Source organism: Elgaria multicarinata, chromosome 2, assembly GCF_023053635.1.
Source record: "Elgaria multicarinata webbii isolate HBS135686 ecotype San Diego chromosome 2, rElgMul1.1.pri, whole genome shotgun sequence".
NCBI classification, from domain to species: Eukaryota; Metazoa; Chordata; class Lepidosauria; order Squamata; family Anguidae; genus Elgaria; species Elgaria multicarinata.
The window spans coordinates 8216218-8239670 of record NC_086172.1 but is presented as its reverse complement, the minus strand read 5'-3'; the positions used below and the strand labels follow the sequence as shown (position 1 = coordinate 8239670).

Below are 23453 nucleotides of genomic sequence, written 5' to 3'. Positions count from 1 at the left end.
TGATTTGTAACTCCCTAAGAGAATAAAAACAAGTTTTACAAGTTTACTCCAATTGTGATTTGTGATTGCATTTACTTGAGAAGGAATTAGGTAGTATAATTAGCAGTAAAAACACTATAGTATTCCTATAAATCTTTTTAAATATTTATTGCAGTGGTGGTCATATAATAAGTGCAGAAAGGGCAGCACCCACTATTTCTCAGTTGTATCCTGGGATCTTCTTGGCTGCCTGGGCATGTGCAGAGTGCTTCTCCCATTTAGTTCAGACAGCAGAGAGAATAGACAGGTTGTCAATGATTAATGTTCTGTTTGCCTCTCAAACATGGGCATCAGTAGTTCTCCCGCACCTCCCCTGGAACAAGCATATATATAGAGAAAATGGGCTTCCATGTAGGACCACGGTAGCAATCAGTACTCTTTGTTGGTGTGTTTTGGGTTTTTTTTTTTTTAATCTATTTACCTACACAGACCAGTAGTCCTTTTTCCAGTTTCATTCTCATGAAGTCAGATGAGGAGAGGGAGAGAGCCCTGAGTCCTTGGCCTCCTTTCTTTCAGCAGGAACAGGAGTGGCAACACAGCAAAGAAGAAGAGGGAAGGAAGGAGTGTGAATTGATTATCCTTAAGTTTTCACATTTTCCCCTCTCCCAATTTCCCTTTTCTGTGCAACCGGGGTTGTTTCTGAAGCAGAAAAAAAGGGGGCCCAAATTGCTATGTGAATCTCTCTCCCCCAAACCCTTTGTTTTAAACTTATGATCTTGAACTTAGCTTGTCACAATTTGTCTTTTCTGTGTAGTGCTGCTGTGAATTCAAAAGACTGTTTTGGGCTGTTGTACAGATGTTCCCACCCACTGCTTTGCAGGCGTGCTCTCAGCTTCCCCTTTCTGTGCCATGGATTGGTACTGTGGAGCAGAGAAATGAGTGTGTCAATGTGTTGTGAGGAACTGATCCACACGCTCCCTTGCAATTGTGATTCTATGAAGTGACTCACGTGTTTGCCTCATTTTACCTCTGCGTGAATTGGATTTCTCTCCCTACCCCCTTTTTAATCTTGGACAAGTGATCCCTATGACAAATTGTTGCAGTGTGGAGTGCTTCTGTTTTGTGTTCCAGCAAACACATTCCACCCTCCTTCCCCCAACCCAATTAGATCTAGCAGGATCTGCTTACTGTGACCTTTTGGTTCTGCCTACCATTACCTGCCTTATCCTTCTACCCTTCTGATTCTAACGGGTATCTGGTGGCACTGACTTACTGTGTTTGGCATGTAAGTTCATGTACATTGATGGTGCTATATAAATAAATAAATAATAATAATAATAATAATAATTTTGAAATCTGTTTGGATTGTTCTGTTATGAATTAGTAGCAACCAAAATGCATAAAACCTTTAAGAGAAAGCGGTTTTATAGTGATAAATTGATTCACTTTTCCCTAAAAGAGTCAACATTCTTAAGAGAAAGATCATATTCTCCGTTTTTATAGAATACTCCCAGATTAGAAAATTGTATTCAACTGTAAACATGTACAGGACTTTCTTGTGTGCATAGCCACAACATTTCATTCCCACTTTCCTGCATGCCCTTGGTCAAAACCAATCAGAGAATGAATACACCACCTTAGTATTGTAAGCCTGTAGTCACCATGCTATTTTTAAACACCTGAGTATGCAGAAATGATGGGCAAGTGCAGGATTACAGTATCTGCATACCATGTTCTGCATTTATGGTTATAGCTGCTGACATCCTTTGGGAAGGGAATGTGCATGTGATGAGAGCGGTTTGGGCTCCTTCTCTCTCTACCCCCCACCCCACCCCGTCCATTTCTCAGGTACACATCTCTTGTTTCAGGGATTTCACTATTGTTGCTCTTCCTGTTTAAGTAAAAATGTGCAAGACGTGGGAGAATCCTTATTTTCCTGTTTGGTAAGACTCGTTCCCATGTAGTTGAAATTATGACACAGTACTCTGCTTTGGCAATTAAGGTAGCAAAAGTGTTCCTTGTCCCAAAGACCAAAAAGAAAAAGTGAAGAGAACTCTCTCATAGAAAGTGAACATTACAGAAAGATTCTATCCCCTTATACCACCTGTGCCCCTCCAAATATTGTTATACCAATTCCCATCAAACCCAGCCAGCATTGTAGTCCAGCAACATCTAGTGGACCACAGTTTTCCCCGTTCCTGCTTTAAGTTATAATTTTAATAGATGTTTTGAAGGTGGACACATAAAACAAGGACATGAAGCAAGACTTAACGCAAACCCAGGGGCATTCATTTGAAAATTACTTTCACTGGTAAATCACCATATTTTCCCACTGTGCTAGTTACACTGTGGAAGCTTCAGTTTAAGCTAACACAATGTCATCAATAGCACTGTTGAATACTACCCAGGGGATTGCAGAGAGAGGGAGGCTACATTCACACAACACAATGGACAATGGTGGGGTAATAAGCAATTCGACAACTGTTTATCCACGGGGTACTCCCCATACGACATGATAATAATCAACCATGGTGTGGATTAGGATCAGAGCTGAGTTGACTGTTAGTCCATGCTGAGTTGACTCACACACACCCTGCCCTCTCTCTCCCCTTCAGTCCTCCCGCTAGTATCCCATCAACCATTGCTGCCAAAAATCTATCATGAGCTTAACTAGAGCGGCAGTCGTCATTTTGACCGGTCTTGCCTTGCAACTCTGTGGCTGACGAAATAACCGATGGTGGCTGAGGAAATAATGAACGGTGCCCCTCCACACAACATGATAACTAATAGCCAACTCTGCACAGCATTGGTTATTTGTGTTGCTTATTTCAACCAAATAACCAACCGTTGGTTAAAAAAACTCCCACCACACAACACGATAACCCATGTTAGGTTAAATAACCAACCGTCGACTATTTAAACCACCCTTGGTTATCGTATTGCCTGAAGCCAGTCACAGGGAGAATCAACAACGATTTCAGGCAGCAGAAAAGCTCTGCTAGATAAAAATGGATGGAAGGAATCTTTCCATCCATGGGAGGTTTTTGCTGGATCCAACCTAATAATGTACTGAGAAATATCTTGCTAGACTTAAGCATCAAAAAATGCATCTGACTCCGTGTACCATAACAAAGCACAAGCTTCTTTTTTCTTTCTGAAGAGGAAAAATTATAAAATCCCATCTTGCACCCAAAATAATTTCAAGCCAGGACAGTGGTCTGAAAGCACATACTTCAACCCAACTTAATGGATACTGACTGGCATTCAGAAAAATGAGCTCCTAATATTTCTTCCTTTAGACATTGCTTTCCTTGCCTAGACACACATTTTAATCAAAATCTCATTGATTTTATCTGCAAAGAAACCAGAAATTTTCTCACAGCAGGAGGGACTTGCATCAGCAGCCAAGTGAAGACAGTCTGGATTAACCAGACTACCTGCCACCTGGAACAAATCCACTGATTGAGGCTTCACAGATAACATGTTGGAAGCAAAGGAATATTTCCTCTTCTTCTTTTTTAACATGTACACACATTCATGGTAAATCATATAATTCAGATAACTTGGCTTAGTAAATCTAACTGGATTTCTCTCGCACGGTCCTCTATCTTCATTTGTTTTCATATCATACATGCAATCATGGAAAGCCAAAGAGCAAAAGTATTTTTATTTAAATTCATAAGGATTGTACATTAAGGCCAAAGGCCGCCAGAAAAACAAATTCTCACATAACATAATGCATCCTAGCAATATTCCAGTTTTGTTGTATATTTGCATGTATGAAAAGGTACTTTAGACAGGCTTTAAACACCACACTCTCTTCAGCAATAAAAGCTGCGCTGTGTACACTGGCACTCCAGTAGGAAGCAAATTACTGGAAAGTAGGAACAGCAATCCCACATTGCTGTGCATTGAATAAGGAGTGTAGGTTGGGCTGCTTTTGAAAAGGACATTCTACTTACCAGGAAGCCAATAGTAATTACACATGGTTTCCAAAATGTTTGCATTGTGGCTTTTAAGTAGCCCTGAGAAACGGAAGTAAAGTACTGTTGGATCTTGCAGCAGTAACTTAATAGTGGAGGGTCTCTAGCAATAGTCCCACCGGTAAATCATTTTTAGAAACGGAATGACAATAGGGTGGACAATGCTATCACAAGGAGAACTCTTTTGATAACCCTTGATCCACTTGCTTAGGCTTCTCATACCCTGATTTTCTGCTACTTAGCTAAAATAACAGGAAAAGTGAGGAGGAAAGATTACTAACAGAGCAATCTAGTGTCCACTCCAAAAATCCTTTGCTGGGCCAGCAGACACCCAGCAGAGCAGGATGAGCAACAGAGGTGGTGTTCTCCTATCCATCCTCCTTTCTGCAGAGATTTCACTAGACATGCTTTTGTGCACATCTAGTGGACTTGCAGATCTGGGAAGCTTTAGGGTTCTGCAAATCCTTGGCACCTCCTCTCCCCTATGTTATCTTCAGCCACTTGGAAATTCGGATTCAGTCCCACACCTAACCATGTTTCCTTCCTCCTCTGCTTCCCTCCTTTCTAACCAGGGATCTGCTAAGCTCTGGCTTTCTCTGCCATAATACTGCAGGGTTGAGAGTTTATTTTCCTGTTAATGGTTAACACGTTATTCATTATTAAGTGCCAGCATAGAAGTGCAAATAATAAACCTGGATTTCAAAAGAATAACACAGAGAAAATTATAAATATAGTCTCATCACTTCCATCTCTGTTTCTGATCTAAGCAATAAAGAAGCCTTTTTCCCTTTCAAATTCTCCTTTGTTACTTGCCCACGATTCGTTTTAGATTAATCTTTTATTTTGCTTTATTTCTAAAGGACATCCATTACTTTGCGCTAGATAAGGGTGAATTGGCACTAGCTGAAGTGGCAAAGAAAAAAGCTAGCGACATTGACACAGAATCAATAACTACTGGAGTTGGTAAGAATTAATGCTGTTTTTAAAAATGCCCTTTTTGTTTTGATCAATACTTGTTCTTGTATCACTGTCATGTTATGCTTGTAGCAGGGTTATTGGCTAATTGGAATTGTGTTTTTGTTTTTTTCTGGGTGGGAGAACAATGATGGCATGTTTGCTAAAGAGGGAAAGGTAAGCAAACAGAAACAACCTTTAGATACAAAAGTGAGAATGGTTGCATTGTAGAAGTTCTAAAATAAAGTAGAATTCTTTACAAAGCAAGAAGTGGAAGAAGAATAAATTAATTCTTTGCATATTGCAAAAAAGATTAAACTAAAACCTAGATCCTGAAATCCATATTTATGCTATATGTTTTCTTTAAGATCCATGTTTTAGGGTCATGGTCACTCTGAACAGGTTTTTACAGAGCAGACTTAATTAAACCAATTAAAGTCACTGAGGGCTAATTTGCAAATCATCTGGCCCTAAAATACTTGTGTTGATCGATGGGTCATCAGTCTCTAAGAAAAATATATATCCCTGATATAGATATTGATACATAGATAGTCCAGATTTGATCCATGTAGTGCTGTTTGTGACTGAAAACCAATTTTCTCTTTACATTTTATATACTGGTACAGATTGACCAATACAAAACACTGCCACTTCTGTGTATTTATTTTACACTCCTATGCACGCAGACATATATTTTGTACTTGTGTATCCATATCAATATACAGAATGCAAAGTGAGATTTGACCCTAAGGAACACACATTAAGCTTTCCTTTCCAACTTTCCTTCAGTTCCTATTTTGAAAAATGTATGCTGTGAATGTTATAGAAGGGTAGGCTGGAGGAAATTCCAAAAGATCCTAGACTCGAACTTATCCATCCAAAAAACAGAGAAAAAAGAACAGGTTGACTTTCTGCCTTATTTGTAAAATATCCATTTTCTGCACTAAATGCAGGATTTGTTTTCAGTAAGTTAGATGAAAGTTGTAACTTTTTACAATTATTATACAAGGCAGAAGGAGGAGAAGGTACCTGAGGTGAAGATAGAACTGTATGGGTTGTATCCCGTGCTGTCATTCAGCCAGTGGAAGGGAGAGCACTGGCAGAATGGATTTCCCCACCCTTCCTCCCGGCAGCTTCCCACACTCCCCCAAAATCTGCTCCAGAAGGTTGGTCTATCTACCCTATGGAACTGATTTTGTGGGGCACTGGGGGCTGCAGCAGGGAGGACAGTCCTGTCATGCAACATTGACTCCAGTCCAAAATCAGGATTGGTGTGTGTTATTTTGATAATAGCAAATCAGTTTAAAGAAAACATGACAAATGAGATCCATACCTCTTTATATGTCCAATTTGTGTGAAGAGGCTGTATTGTGCAGGTATGTGTTTTCACATAATGTGTCATTGCGTGCTAATGCCTAAGTTTACATTCCGAAATCTCCATAATATCTCATAAAGTGGATGGAATGTTTTCTCTGAGCTACCTCAAACACTTCCAGTCTGCTTCACTCTTAAGCATGCCCTTGCATCCCATTCTCTGCTCTTCAGAGTCTGGCTGACTTGCATCTTTCCCAGGTCCCATCACCACCAATATTTCATCCAGTGTAGCTTTCTTGGCCTCCCAGTTGTTATTACTGTAACCTCTGTATAGTCAATAGAGGGACATATATAAATCAATGAGAAACAAAAGCTTCTCTGTCAAGTAAAAATTAAGGGTAAAATGACTTCGCAACCCTTGTGGTTCAGGAAGATAACAAAATGTCAGTTATGAGCCCTATTGGAGTTGTAACCTATTCTTTTTAGTCTGAGCTACCTGCAGGGTGACCATTTGCCAAGTACATATCCAAATAAATGTGAAACAAAACATTCTCTGCCAAGTGAAAATTAGGGATTTTGTGTGTAAAAATGCCAACTGGTGTTTTCCTGTAAAATTAAATCTTATGTAAGTGGTGTCCATAAAGCAACCATTTATGCCTATAATGGTGTGAGCGCCCGACTGGGTCCAGGAGGCCAGGCACAGGGGAGTCTACTAGACTCCCGGACCCAGTTGGTGGGCACTTATACCATCTTTAGTGAAAATTGGGAGTCAAATGACTTGGCAACTTTTGTAATTTCTCTTGATTTCAAAAGACACTTGACAGTTTGTAGTAGAGGAAAAATGCAGCTGATTGTTCTGCTATCTCCTGCCTGTTGCCTGGGCGCAAACAAATATGGTTAAGATTAATTCAATAAAAGCTTTTTAAGAGGTCAGAGACTCAACAGGCTTTTTATGTCTGAAATCCCATGTGAGTGCATCTTGTGGCATTACGAGATCAAAATAACACTTTTAATTCTGTGAAAGTATAATGCTTTGTTCCTCCTTCACTCCCAATTCCCATTCAAATTGGAGATAGACAGACATTGACTATTACTGTAAAATTTACAGTGATACTTGAGAGAGCGCCTCTCCTTATATATGCCTGCCCAAGACCTTAGATCTAACCTGAGGACCCGAACAAAAGAAGAAGCGAACCAAGAAGTAAACCAGAAAGATGTGATACTCCCAGCTCTGCAGTCTATTGCTGCTCTAGCCCCTCTGACTGCACCCCAACATTTGAATCTCTTGAGCTCTGCAGGCTGTGGAGAAACCGTAGAACCGAAGGATCTGGACTATAAGGGGAACTTAATTCTAGTCCCAGACCAGGTGGCCTTTGAAATATCCCCACTGTCGAATGGGGTGTTTCCAAATTGGTGGTGGTGGGAAATAGAGTTGTGTATAATCTAAATGCATTGTTGAACTTCAGAATCCCTACAAGAAATATTAGAAATGTACATACACTTCCAGGTGCTTTATATTTAAAGGGATGTATAATAACTTTTAATTCACCAGTGTTGGTTAAATAAATCTTTGCTGCAGGGGTCCCAACTGAGTAAATATGGAGTAAAGGCTAGAAGTGTCTTTAGAACTTCTTTATTAACACCACTATTTAAGCAGATACCCAGAAGGAAACCCATAGTTCAGTATTCTCCAACACCGAATAAGTTACAAAATGTTTTAGAATAGTCTAACACTGAAATGCTTATTGACTTTATGACTCAGGAGACCGATATTAGGGACCACTGATACAGGGTCTCTTGACCACAGAAAACAAACCCTCGGCTACCGGTTCTCTATAGCTCTCCGCCCAAATGTGATGTATTTCTAGGCCCTGAAAGTTCCTTAATCAATACTATGATTAATTCTAATATTGATAACTTCCAGTTGATATCACAAAAGAATCAGAAAACAGTGGTGGCTGAAATTAATACCACAGTGGTCCCAGCATCAAATGACTCCCAAAGGGATAATTTGATCCAGAAAACCACCTTACGCTTAGATGGTGCTGTGCAGTTTGACCCCTCAATAGATCAAATCACATCAGATTGTTCTTCCTTACAAAACAAGTTTGCAGGGTGCTCACTTAAATGTGTCTCCTGGAATATCTCTGGATGGTCCAACAAAAAAATAGATGGCCCATTCAGAAGGTACCTTAAATCTTTTGATATTATATTCCTATAGGAAGCATGGGGCACCGGGGATGTTTTTCTGAGTGATTATAAAACTTATGTAGTCCCTGCAAGTTCCCCCAGAGGTATGGGGGGCCCATGGGGGGATTAGCCTGCTGTATATCGACTTCAACAAAAGGGGAAAGGTATCTAATCAGTAATTTGCAATCCTGGGCTTTGGCTATATTTCTTAAAGTTAATTCAACATCATATATCATGGTAAATGTATATATTCCTCCTTGGAAATAAACTCATTACAGTGAGAATGTTTGGGGAAACCTTACAGACTATTTACTTGCCCTGCAGACTCAGTTCTCTGAAACTCATTTGATATTAATTGGTGATTTTAATGCCCAGATTGGCCCAAACTGGAATGCAATAGAGCAATCCACTTATTTTCCCTTGGATGACTTCCCACTGATAGAGGGTAGACAATCTAAGGACAATAAACACTCAAGGGAACACTCTTTCAAATAGGACTTCTCATTCTGAATGGTTCTCTGCCTGAGGATTTGATAGGATAATTCACCTTCATCAACCATCTTGGTGCTAGTGTAGTTGACTATATTGTAGCCCCTCCAGCTGTGTTTGGGCTGATCATGCTCTTTAGAGTGGATTCATATCCATGCAGTGATCACCAACCACTGATTGTGCAGTTGGAACGTTTAAAGAAAATTCAGGCAAATCAAGAAAATGTAACTCGAAAGCATGAGTGTTACAACATACTGCTGAAAGTGGACAAATGTGAATTTAAGTGCTTTGGAATGCTTATGGCATTCTGAGCACTTACATGTTTTGTGGAATACCCTGTCCACCTCAAAAGAGATGGAAGTAGTACTAGATTCCAGATTACGGCAGCAGTTGAACCTCTCTTATTTTGGAAAGGCCATTTAAAGAACCGGAGGCCAAAAGAGGGTGACCCATGGTTTGACAAGGAGTGTAAGAAACTTAAGCAGGAAATCAAAAGACAACATAAATCTCTAAGGGACAGGAATATAATTCTTCTACCACACTCCTATTTGGCACTGCATAAATTATATAAAAAGACAATTAAAGAAAAGAAGCAAGAGTATACCAAACTGCAATGGGTTGAATTGGCATCAGCACTTGAAAGTAATGATAGATCCAGATTTTGGCATCTTATCTCAGCTTTAAGACACTCTAGGACTCCATCTGTTGATACCTTTATCACCACACATGAATGGGAACTACATTTTCGTTCCCTTTTTATGATGAGATGGCCTTGCAGGAGGAGGACCCAGAGTTGCCTAGCTGGGCCCCAGTCACTTGCAAGGAAATAGCTATGCTGATAGCTGGAAGGAACTGTATCCCACCAGATTTTTTATTGGTTATCCCCATTGGTGGATCCTAATGTTAGCAGCCATATTTACATCTATTGCTAGAACTGGGAAATGTATCCCAAGATGGGGTGGTGGCTATCGTGGTGGTCAGACCCCAAGAATCATTGCGCTATAAGTCTACTGGACATTATTCACAAATTATATGGAAGACATCTTTTAGATAAGTTAGAAAATTGGGTGTTTGGAGAGATCCTCCTGGCTGAAGAACAAGCAGGCTTCTTGTATCTTAGCTCTACAGTTGACCATTGCGTTCTACTAAAATACTTAATAGGGAAATATACATCCCACCCTTCACTTTTTGCTGCATTTGGAGATCTTCAAGTAACCTTCAATTCTATATCTAGACACCACCTTTGGCACAAGCTTACAGTTTTAAATGTGGATCATAAGTTGCTCAGGAGAATACAGGAGCTGTGTGAAAATTATAGTCTACATGTGAGGATCTTTTTGGGTGGAGATCTTTCAGATCCTACTATTGTCAACAAAGGAGTATGCTAGGGATGTCTGCTAGCACCTCTTTTATTTAATCTCTATCTTAATGCCATAGTTTCCTTCTTCTCTAGTTCTGATTTCTCCTCACCTTGTCTAAAGGACAGGAGCATCTCAGTATTATTATATGCAGATGATGACATTCTCCTGTCATATACCCAGGTGGGGATGCGTAGGCTTCTAAAAACTTTAAGCTCATATTGTATGAGGGAAGCCCTTCAGGTCAACTATGATAAAACTAAAATCCTAGTTTTGGCAAAAGGAGGAAGAAATACCATTGGCAGCTAAGCTGATAACCATCTGCTTGACCAGGTTAATAAGTACAAATACCTAGGAGTGATGTTTCAAAGTTCAGGATCCTGGTCTGAGCATCTGAAAGCAACAGTATTGACAGCTAATGTAACAGGCAATGCTACTCTTCGCTTTGCTGCAGGACCAGGTGGAAAGATGGTGGCCCCTTTAATAGAGCTTCGGCTATTGGGCAGTATAAAAATGTAATAAATAAATAAATAATAAAAGGTAAACTACCACCCCACCCCACCCAATATTTGATATGGGGCACCTGTCTGGGCCCATGCAGACATTAATTACCTCATTGGATTCAACGCAGCATAATTTTTTATCCAGAGTACTCGGGGTACCTAGATCCACTTCCAAGGCCATTGCCCAGTTAGAAACAGCTTGCCACTCAGTGGGAATGATTGTCCATAAAGCAGCCATTTCCTTTTGGCTAAAGATAGCGTTCCAATTGGTCTAACCCTTGGTTTTATCAGCATATGAAGACATGAGGAGTGACTCATGGGCAGACAAGACAAGCATATCTATTTCTGAGCTGGGCTTTTCACAACCGTACCCCGACTTGCAAGAGGGTACGATAGTGGCAGGGAGGAGATCTTTAGAAGGCTATACAATGTTGACATCCAGGCAGCAATGGCCATCACTTCTGGGAGTCATTCCAACATGATTTATAAAAGTATGATCTTCCCGGGGAAGGTTCCCCCATACTTGACTTCCATCACCTCATTTGAGTTGAGAGGGCTTTTGGCCAGGTGCAGACTGAACTCACTGCAGCTGATGGAGTTTAAGGCACACTATAGGTCCCATCATAGTGTGAAAGCAGATTGCCCAGCTGGCTGCCTCAAGGTAGAGGACATGGTACACTTCCTAGCAGAATGCCCATTGTACGCAGAGCTGAGGAAGCAATATCTTGAGCCCTTAATAGTTGGGTTCGAGGATTACTCCTCTGTAAGCATAAATAACCCTATCACTATTGGCTGGTATAGATTATTATACATCATATAGAACTGCCAAGTTTGTCAAATGGGCTCTGGAGAAATGGAAGCCACTGACTGCCATAAAAGACTAAATTTGTCAACATAATATAACAAGTTAGCAAATACTGTTCAGGATTATGAAATGTTTTAACTTGCTCTTGTTAGCCACTTCACTAATACTTTGTATTTTGGTATTTCCTCTGGCTGAGAGGAGTATTTTATTATGTGTTTGCATGCGTCTGGCCTGATTGGCTAATAAGCAATAAACTGTTGTTGTTGTTGATTGCTTTCCTAATGATCTCCAGCAGGGAAGTCTTTTTCAGAGCAGCCACCCACTGGGCCAGCAGCATTTTCATTTATTTATCTACCACAACCTTAAGATCCCTTTCTGGTTAATCACCACCAGATCAGACCCCATCAGTGTATAGATGAAGTTAGGGTGTTTTTTGCCCCAATGGGCATTATTTTACACTTGCACACCCTGACACTGTGTGACAATGATGCATTTGCCATTTTAATTGCAGCATTTGCCATTTTAATTGCCATTCCTCAATATGGAGACATCTTTCTAGAACTTTTCACTATCCTATTTTGTTTCAACCACCTTTCATAATGTGGTGTTGTCAGCCAATCTGGCCACCTCACTGCTCATCCCCAGCTGCGTGTCATTTATGAACATGTTTAACAGCAGTTAACCCAATAAAAATCCTTTGGGGATTTTTGGCTCTTCTTCCTCCATGATATGATAAAGGAGGGGTACAATCTAATAAGCTTTTTAAAAATGGTGGGAGAGGAAAACATATTCACAGAAACACTGTTAGTAGAAGTCCCAGCCCCCCCCCAAAAAAATTAGAATATTAGAGATAAACTATTTAACTTCAGATGAAAACTCAGATGGCAGCAGAAAGGGTTCAATCCCTTCAATCCAGAAGGGAGGGAGGGGTGTGTGTGCGTGTGCGTGGGTGTATAAGTAAATAGTGCTGGTTGTTGTTGTAAAGCTGATTTTGAGAAGTGGTTGACACAGATGCCCCCTCTCTCTGAAACCTTAGAGGTGCTCTTAGGAGATAGAACAGCATTGTCACACAGTGTCAGGGTACTGGGCAAGTTTTTTCTCTGTCTCAAGTGCAGCACTTCACTTTTCATCATAACAGTAAATCCATTCACTTTTGTGGGAGACAGTAAAGTGAATGGCAGTAAATGTAAGGTAGGGAAAAGGTTACTTCACAGAATAGAATTATAGAATTCATTATCACCAGATGATCACTCACAGAGATTGTTTCTTTTTAAAAGGACACAAACATGGGAGATAAGCTGCTCTTGATTATGAGTTGTGATAGATAATTGGAACTACCAGAGGCCAAATTTCTCCAATTACTGGATATACCACTTTTTATCCCACTTTGAGTGTCATCAGACAAGTGTTTTATTGCACACTTGTTACTGGCCACTCACAGCTTTTCACAGGTCCTTTTGACAACGTCGTCTGTCTCCCGTGCACCTCCTGCTCCTTTCCTCAGCTTTAGAATGACAAAATAAACCTGTTTTAATCCGAATCTTCTGAGGTTGCATTATAAATTGCCCACTAGAGGGAGCTGTCCCCATTGAAATCTACAGGCCACGCAGTTGCTGGTCTCTTCTTGATGAAAAGTGCTCAGTTTGAAAGCGGAAAAGAACCAGGAAGAGAGCCCGTGGTAAGGAATCACAATTTCCTATGATTCCCCCCCCTCCCCATATGATGAGCCCCTTTATCTCCAAGGAGCTCGAGGTGACATACTTAGTTTTAGTGCCCCCATTTTATCCTCATAACAACTCTGTGTATTAGGTTAGAGTTAGATTGGCCCAGTGAACTTTATGGATGAGCTGGATTTGAACCCAGGTTTCCCCAGTCTTAGTCCTCTATGCACTTAGCACTCTATCCACTACATCACACCAGATCTCCAGATGCTGGGGACAATAAGTAAGAGATGTTTGAAACCTTCATACCCTGTTTCCTTGCATCAACAGGCATATAATTGTTCTGTGTTGTAGACAAAGATAAATTTTGTTCAATCCCGCAAATTCTTAATTCTTCCAACAACTGAGACTTGTTACGTAGCAAATAGCTTGCTGTGGTTACAATATGCCAGACATGACAAAACAAGTCGTGATTTTCACCTTGAAAAAGTAAATCAAGCTATCAGGAGAGCTGTTACAAATAGAAACTGCCTATGAAAATGCTATAATTAATAAAGGGTTATGGAAGTGAACAACTCAAGCCATTAAGACATTACTGCATCATGAATGCTCAGTGAAAAGCCTATGTAATGAATGTCAGAAAGTTTCCCAAGGCCAGCATCCAACAAATTGCATTAGGTCACAGCAAGATGAATTTATTTTCACCTTCAAATCAATTGTTTTCACCCCAAAGGGATTCATGTTGTGACAAGACAGCCTGATAAATGCTGCATAGTTCAAAGACGAACTGTGGAGCCCTATCCTTTTATAGAAACTTAGTTTAAATGTTGATGGTTTTGAGTTTTGGCCACACCAGTAACAAAGGCTTCAAACAAACAAACAAACAGTGATGCAACAAAATTCAACTGTTGTGAAAAATCCTACAGGCTGATTTGGTCAGTGGTTCATTAGTTAGCATGAACATTGAGATCCCCCCCCCCTTTTCCTCTTGATTGAATTAAAAACTTTGTCAATTACAACTAACCATTTAATTTATGGTTAACTACATGGAACCATGAAGTATCCTAAGTAAAGCTAGATTTTCATGTTTCACTAGTTACATCTATGACTTTGTTTCTAACTGGTCAAACAAAATGTTTAGAATGACACTATAAGTTGCTTTCTTGTAGAATTGAGATAAATGTCTTCTGTGTAGGTGACTCTGACTACAGAACAATCATAATGACATTATCTCCTTACATACATGAAAACCATTACATTACAAGGAGAACATTTGGTACTCTATGGAGCACCGCCACATTAAATTCCACCACCTCTATGTCATGTCATCAGTTTTGATCTACACATTCCACTGCTAGGCAGGTTAAGCCCCTAATAATTATAAGTACATCAAAGGCAGCCTACATGAGTCTGTACATACCATAGTTTGAAAGCTTTTAAAATCATAACATTATTTACTTTTCTCCTTCTGTATCACAACGTTGCCAGCAGTAGAATGCAATTTAAATACACTAAGGACTATATAGTTTTATACTATATTTTAGTCTTAATTGAAATTCTTGATCGTCATACTTCTTCTCTCTGTTTACTAGTCTTTCCTGAGCATTGGAACATCACAGAAGCTCTGCAACAGGCCACACCTACTCATGTTGACTATGCTTCTAATATTCAGAGAGAGAGAGAGAGAGATGGACCATATAATATGGGGCACGTACTGTGGAAGCAGCCACATGCATTCGTGTTTTATCATTGTTTGCGTGTCTGCCACATGTTTCTTTCTTTCTTTCTTTATTTATTTATTACATTTCTATACCGCCCAATAGCCGGAGCTCTCTGGGCGGTTCACAAAAATTAAAACCATTCATAGTATAAAACAACAGTATAAAACCATAATATAAAATACAATATAAAAGCTCAACCAGATAAAAACAGCAGCAATGCAAAATTACAAATTTAAAACACCATGTTAAAATGTATTTATAGATTGTTAAAATGTTGGGAGAATAAAAAGGTCTTCACCTGGCATCTAAAAGCATATAATGTAGGTGCCAAGCGAACCTCCTTAGGGAGCTCATTCTACAGCCGGGGTGCCACAGCAGAGAAGGCCCTCCTCCTGGTAGCCACCTGCCTCACTTCCTTTGGCAGGGGCTTTGGTTAGGGTCCACGTATCTAATCAAAACTTCAGATATTTATCAGCACAAACCCAAACAGGAAACAAATACTAACAATAGGGGGGAAAGGACCGTAAAACAATATTCTGATTAGCAACAGATGCCAACAACAGAGTAATCCCAGTAGGAACATGAATCATCTCCGCAGGTAGATTTGTCTTACCACTGCTGGCTCAAGCCAATAAATAAACAAAGTGCATTCCTTGAAGCAATATTTAGTCTTCTTTTGAGAACTTACCTGCAGAGAAGGTTGTATAGCAATTTGTTCTAATGCTAGAGTCAGGGCCAAAACTAATTAAAACCTAGCAGTATCTGTTATAGTAATGTTCATGTACATTTTATGACCAGAAAAGAAAAGAAAAACTAGTGAATGTAATGTAATCCATATTAATATTTTGCTTTCTTTATGAGAAAAATGGGTTTACTCAAAGCAAATGTGTGGAGAATTTCAGCCATAGGTTATCTGATCCTCTGTGTTGTCACTCCTGAGTGCATTCATTTAAATAGAACTTGGCAAAAACATGTACTTGTTAGCAGTTGGTATGCACACTAAGTTTATAACCTTTCTTCTGTTTACTGTGTGAGATGTAATGTGATGTGACAGGGTGTAACACATCACAGACGTGATGTGTCAGCTGAAGAATTTAAGAGGAGCTGTTTTTCTAGAGTTGAAAATAGGTGATTTTAAAACTGGCAGTGCTTCCAGAATAGTAATAGTTAAGGAGGACATCTTTATGTTTATCTCCACCAAACGTTGCAAACAGAATATTAATCAGCTGTTGGTAAAAACTGTAAATATCAAGTCAAGTCTGAATGAATATAATCTACAGACAAGTATTCAGACGTACCTAGGCATTCTGAAAATAACCATTAGCTTAGAAAATAGATTAAACAAATTGAAAGTATTTTAAATTCTTTTTAGAAATGTCCTCCAACAAGATACTGGACTGTCAATCCACTAGTGCAGAAGGATTTTTGGATCCAAACCCTTGTTCCTAGACCCAGCATATAATCTGTTTAATCAGCCCCTCTAAAAGAAAGCAAGTGGGCTTGGATAGGAAGAAGTAAACCCTGAACACCTTCAGTACTTAGCACTAGTTCTTTTCTTCTACTGAACTCACAGAAAAAGGGTTCACCTTACAAATTCCAGAGGCAGATCAAGAGCTAACTCCAGAGGACAGGTGAATTTGAAGAATGTTGGACTTGTAGGAACTAGGAAGAAGCAAGAGTGCCTCAGACTTACCACATGAACATAAACAGAAAATAGGGAATAAGGAACTCACTTCAGCTCAACGTTCTATTTATACAAAGTGCTACAGAAGCACAAGAGCTCTTAGACAGCAGACAAAACCTCATCCTATGAAGAGCAAGCACTTCCCACAAAGAGGCAGTAAGCCTATATACTCCAGTTGCTGGGAACACAGGTGGGAGGGTGCTGTTGTACTTGTGTCTTGTTTGTGGGTCCCTTGTCGACAACTGGGATATTATCAAACTGCTAGATCAGTCCAGTTAGAGACAGGGTCTGTTCACCTGTAAGTCTTTTGCAGCCTCATCATCTCTTGCAGCAGATACGCTGTTATCATGATTGACTGAGCTCAGAAATTGGCTTATGGTGAATTGAACTTAGAGGAGAAAAAGTGAATACAAGATTATTTGTATGCTGCTTTGGATTTCTTTCATTTTCATTTATGTGAAAATGGTTATAACTTGACATGTCCAGTGTTCTGCTTATTTTAATTACACAGTTCTCAGTAACTTATATCCGATAAGAATTCCCCTGCCACCATAAGAGACATTTCCTGCTGTGAGACAGAGAAGGGGAAATACTTCTGTGAAAATACCTCTTCTATGGAACGGTCTCCTCCATTTTTGTAAGCACCTGTACTTTTTTAAAACAACAACAACAACAACTTTAAAAAATAAATAAATCTGATGCTCAGTTAATACAGGACACCTTTTTAGTTTGTCAAAAATGGTTTAAATAAATTATAACTGATCAATTAACTATGGCAGCCATTCTAATAAAATCAGAATCATATACAGTTACATTTCCCTCATCATTAAGCATCCACATATCTGATGTGTTGTTGTTTTTTTAAAAAAAACTTAAAAGAACACATATCTCACAATACAGAGCCAGAGCATTTAAATATAAGGGGTTTTCCTATGTTACAGAAGTATCTGTCTAGTTCTCCAGTCAGAATATAGGATAACATATCTTCTGAGTCTGTTCTACAGATTGTTCTGAAAATACTGTATTTGCATGATACAAATGTCAATCAGCACAATTCTAGAGACCCTTTCATCACTTACGTGAAACATCTTCAACAAGACAGAAACATCATTTAAAAATGTGAAAATAATCTTTAGGTTTATGACATTGGTCTCTTACTGCTTGCTGTTTTTACCTAAACCTTTGAATTGATTGTATCAGAATATCAGACATGGGATTTATTTATTCTTTCCTTAATGATTTCAGATACTAAGTCCTTATTGAGTCTAAAATGCAGATAAAAACAATGCATTAATGTCACGGTAGTCAATAGGAATACCATCTTACTCCCCAAGAGACCTCTCCTTGTTGAGGTGGGTTATGATGACCTGTACCTTACATCGGAACAAAGAGACAGATTGGGGCTGCTATGCTGTCAGTTGTGCTGTTGTTATGGGTGACTTTAACATCCATGTCAAGACTGTTTTGATAGGGTCAGTTTAGGAGCTAACTTCAAGATATTATTTGACTATAAAGCCCAAAACAACTTAGCTCGGGTGGCCAGAAAGGTCATCTTCCCCAACCACTATAATCCTTCGCAGATGTTTGTCTATACCATGTCCTGCATAGCTCCATCTGGCGGCAACATGGCAATCTGCCCTCTCTGTAGTGGCACTCACTCTCTGGAATGACCTCCCCTATGCCTACGTCAGGCACCAAAGGTCCTGTGGTTTTGACATTTATTAAAAACGTATTTGTTTACACTGGCTTTCCCAACCAATAATTGAGGATGTTGTTTTGTCTTATGGAAGCTTGTAATTTGTAATGTTGTTGGTGGTATGTAATGTTGTTGGTGGTACGAGCAAGATTGGTGTTATAATTTGTGATGTTGTGTTTTATAGTTTTATAGTCTACTTTAAACCATTTTGGATTTTTTAAAAAACAACAACAACAACAGGAAACTAAATATTTTGAATAAATAATAATACTGTCTTATATAGGAAGCCAGCATACACATGGCCTAGGTCTGCAACCACAGTATGGATTTTCCAATAGAGTTCAGTACTGGTGGAACTGTTGTCCATGCAAGATGCATGTGCATCAGAAAAACTGAGTATGCCAGCCACCTTTTACAAATTTCTCCTTTCTACCTACAATGGCTTTTAGTGCTGGGCCACCAGACCGCTTCTTATACTTAGTGTGTTTTAAAATCAATTTAAAACTTCTGCAGTGAAAGTTGTGAGTGTATGCTTTTAGCTTTTCTAGATGGGTTCTCAAATTGCAGGTGGTCCAAAGGGAGGCAATCCCCATAGCTGTTATTAGAGGATTATAAGGGACCACATTAAGGAGTTCTCTACTTATTTCATTAAGGGTTTTCCCAGCATAATTCAAGCACTTTTGTAGATTATACCCAACATGCTAGATTGCTTAATTTAGGGAGTTGGGATAAACTTGGCTGTTTTTTCTGTGAAATTATCCAATCAAAAGAATTAATGCCAAGAAGCATATTCTGCAGACAAAAGTGAAGATCAAGGTTGCAATAGTGTGTGAAAGTTCATGCTTTGCATATAGTTGCAAAGGTTCTTTCAGCTTTTGTCCTAGCCTTTATTACATAGGCTGATAAAAAAAATCTCCCTTTTCTGTCATTCTTTCAAATAATTTATGTATTTCAGTTTTTGTCTATGCTTAACATAATCTATTCCTTCTGTTTTTCTCATATAATATGACTTTTATCTTATGTATAGCTTTCCTCTGAAACTTTTTAAATATTCTTCTTGAATGGCCATGCCTAGAAACAAACATAATAGATTACATTTCATACAAGCATTGAGCTGAGTGACACTAATTTGTTACCTCCTATAATCCCTAAAGCACCACTCCTAAATACACCTATCTGGGAGTAACTTCCAGTAAACTCAGAGGGACTTACTTCTGTGTAAAGAGGCACAGGATTGCACTGTAAATTGGCCTTGGAAATACTCATCTTGAACATCTGAAGTTATTTCACATTACACGAATTGAGTTTGAATGCTATCTTTAAATTATGAATTGATCTTCTAAAATGAAGCTTTTTAACTACATATAGATTTTGTAAGCATCTTTTTGTACTAATGATTCCTTTCCAGATTAAGTTTGTCGTTTTGCCAAATCAAAAATTGTCATCAGGAACCAATAAAGTTCAGGAGTTCCAAATTTATATGTGGTTTTAAAGGTCTTTGGGCAATAGGCCCGTAGAATTTAGTATTGGCATGTCTGTGCAACAAAGCACTTAGGCAAGAGGTGAGCCATAAGTACCTATCAAAAAAGCCAATGCTTATATCTGGTTCAGTGACTTTAGCCGCACCCTCCTTGTAAATTATAAACTGTCAGTCATGGTTATAGAGTAGTGTCTAAAACAAGTCAGGTTGTGATACCCAAACCACTTTTATGTCTAATGCCTTAAAGGTGCATTTAGAAAGGGCATTTGTGTTGTCTTCCCTGATGTAGCATTTTTCCAGGTAAAGGCAAGTCCTGGCTTTTTTTTAAACATACACATCATTCAGTAAAGCATAAAGGATGCTATTAGAGTAGTGCACAAGCTGTGTGAAAATTTCTTTAAAATCTCTACACTATTCAGTTTTTTAAATGGTTAAATAAGCTATACCAATTTATACATCTGGTGCAGATGTAAGGCTGCCTTTCTTAAAACTAGGAGCCAGCATCAGGAGAAGGACATTCTCCCTCCCTGTGTCAGTAGGTGATCATGACTGAGAGCAGGGCTGGGCAACTTTGGGGGATCCCAGAGTGGTTGTTGCCTATATTCAAAATGTTCTCCTGGAATCTTTCCCTGGTGCTTCTCAACCCTTGAGGTTAGGAATGCTACCATCAGCCTTAAAAGTCAACAGGCAGTGAAAAGTTTACTGTGTTTAGACTCTCAGTCAAGGCTCAAAATGCAATAATCCCCAGAAACAGGTGGGCTGTCACCAGTTTTACACTATGTTATGAGGGCTGCACAGATGGTTTGGTTATCATTATGGTTATCACACAATACTGATAATATTGTCTATAAGTTGTAACAATTTATATTGTCTATAAATTGGAACAGCTCCACAATTCAAGAAGGACGCAGACAAGCTGGAGTGTGTTCAGAGGAGGGTAACCAGGATGATCAGGGGTCTGGAAACAAAGCCCTATGAAGAGAGACTGAAAGAACTGGACATGATTAGCCTGGAGAAGAGAAGATTGAGGGGAGACATGATAGCACTCTTCAAATACTTGAAAGGTTGTCACACAGACGAGGGCCAGGATCTCTTCTCGATCCTCCCAGAGTGCAGGACACGGAATAATGGGCGCAAGTTAAAGGAAGCCAGATTCCAGCTGGACATCATGAAAAACTTCCTGACTGTTAGAGCAGTACAACAATGGAATCAGTTAGCTAGGGAGGGTGTGGGCTCTCCCACACTAGAGGCATTCAAGAGGCAGCTGGACAAGCATCTGTCAGGGATGCTTTAGGGTGGATTCCTGCATTGAGCAGGGGGTTGGACTCGATGGCCTTGTATTATTATTATTATTATTATTATTTATTTATATAGCACCATCAGTGTACATGGCGCTGTACAGAGCAAAACAGCAAACAGCAAGACCCTGCCGCATAGGCATACAATCTAATAAAATCATAGTAAAACAATAAGGAGGGGAAGAGAATGCAAACAGGTACAGGGTAGGGTAAGCAGGCACAGGGTAGGGTAAAACTAACAGTAGAAAGTAACAGTAGAAGTCTGCACAACATCAAGTTTTAAAAGCTTTAGGAAAAAGAAAAGTTTTTAGTTGAGCTTTAAAAGCTGAGGTTGAACTTGTAGTTCTCAAATGTTCTGGAAGAGCGTTCCAGGCGTAAGGGGCAGCAGAAGAGAATGGACGAAGCCGAGCAAGGGAAGTAGAGGCCCTTGGCCCTTGGGCAGGCGAGAAACATGGCATCAGAGGAGCGAAGAGCACGAGCGGGGCAATAGTGTAGGCCCCTTCCAACTCTGCTATTCTATGATTCTATGAGTACTATCTTAAAAAAATATGCATTGGATGCATTGGATTCCTTGTAAAAGGATAGCTGGCCATGAAACTAATTCCACAAGTTTTAGAAACCTGGGACAAGAAGAAAGGGGCCTGAAAATCAAATCTATCTTTGTTGGCTTCAGTGATACGGAATAAAGATAAGGAAAATTGGGAAATAAATTATGGGTTGAATCCAGATTTATGCTGGATCAACTGCATTGATAGAAGTGGATTCCCTGTCCATTACTTCACAGAGTATCCTCTCCAATCCCTGGAAAATGTTACAAAAGGTGCCAGGAGACTGCTAAATGGGGTCATCTGTGATGTAGGGGGCTTGGATCCCCAAAAATCAAGTTGCATCCTCTCATGGAAGGCAGATCCTGGATCCAACACAAATTTAATAATGTGATAATAAATGGGCAGATATTGACCAGACAAAGTATTGGTATAAAAACAGGGGACTCCCATTTGTGTCTATAAATAAGAATTGTTTTATTTGGCAAAATGGGTCGTTCTTACTCGTTGAGGAACCTAACAGCTTGGGAAACATAATGTGGCAAAGAGGAATCTAAAGGTCTGCTAGCAAAAACAAAACAAAAAAAACCTTATGTAATCTTCACAAGAAAAGGCCTACATTTAAAGAAGTTAAGGGAAAGGATTTTGGTATAGTAGTATCAAAACTAAAACAGCTTAAAATATATTTGTCTACCAAGTCAGTTTGGTTAGTTCTTGGGGGATCAGTCCTATGGCTCCAAAACAAAGTCTGGGGGGACATAGGGTACTTCAGATTCCTGGATTTAATGCCAGAGAAAGTGCTCCATCCTCAGACCCAAGACTCCGAGCTCGCCTCCCTCTCCCCTGACCCCTTGAACTGGGGTGGAGAGAACCATGCTAGCTGCCTCTATGATCTCACTAATGGTCACATTGCACTTGCAGGAGTGACTGCTTGCAAAATGGGGCTTTCATACTTCTATAAAAAAAAAACCCTGGAAACAAGCAGATTCACCTGTTTCTGGATCAGGAAAGGTCAGCTGACCTGCCCCATTGCATAAATGACTGTTTCCACTCATTTTGGGTTATTTTTATAAACATGAAGGCCCTGTTGTGGGAGCAGTTGCTCCCAAGAGCACAGACACAATAGGATACTAGCCATTATATGCATCTCAGAATATGCTGTGTAATCAAATGACTACATATTCCTGAAAGAAATCATAGACTTATAGAATAGTAGAGTTGGAAGGGGCCTATAAGGCCATCGAGTCCAACCCCCTGCCCAAAGCAGGAATCCACCCTAAAGCATCCTTGACAGATGGTTGTCCAGCTGCCTCTTGAAGGCCTCTAACGTGGGAGAGCCACATTATGATGCTTTATGCCTTCTATACAGTGGATATACTTAAATATAAATATTGTATTTCCATCTCTCTTTTTTTGCTAAGAAATTGTGGAAGGAGGAAAATGGATCTTAAAAAAAAGACGTAACAGCATATTTTCATTAGGATGCCCTTTGCATATATATTTTTTTTACTGGATCAGAAAGCCAGTTTAATTTGCTGCAAGGTTAAATGTTAAGTTTCAGTCTTATGACCATGAATTATCAAATTAAATTTCTTATGTGTTGCTTTACTTCCTAGCTGCACTGCATTCCCTATAATTGCTTTAGCAATCTGTTTTTTTGTTTTTTGTTTTTTACTAACTACTCTTTCAAAGTTGAATTTTGAAGGACAGATCCAAGAAAAAGCCTTGAGGGGCACAGGTGGGCAAGGTGGTTCCACTGGAGTCATCAGTGGGGTCTTTAGGTATCTTTTCGT

The 23453-nt window shown here is 39.5% G+C and overlaps 1 protein-coding gene across 1 annotated transcript in view; it reads left to right on the top strand.

Annotated features, from left to right (window-relative positions):
- WDPCP (WD repeat containing planar cell polarity effector) overlaps nt 1-23453 on the top strand; it is a 134894-nt gene that overhangs the window by 92959 nt on the left and 18482 nt on the right. Inside the window, exon 12 of the mRNA XM_063115973.1 lies at nt 4823-4925. Within this exon, the coding sequence (XP_062972043.1) occupies nt 4823-4925 (103 nt within the window). The remainder of the gene's footprint in view (nt 1-4822; nt 4926-23453) is intronic.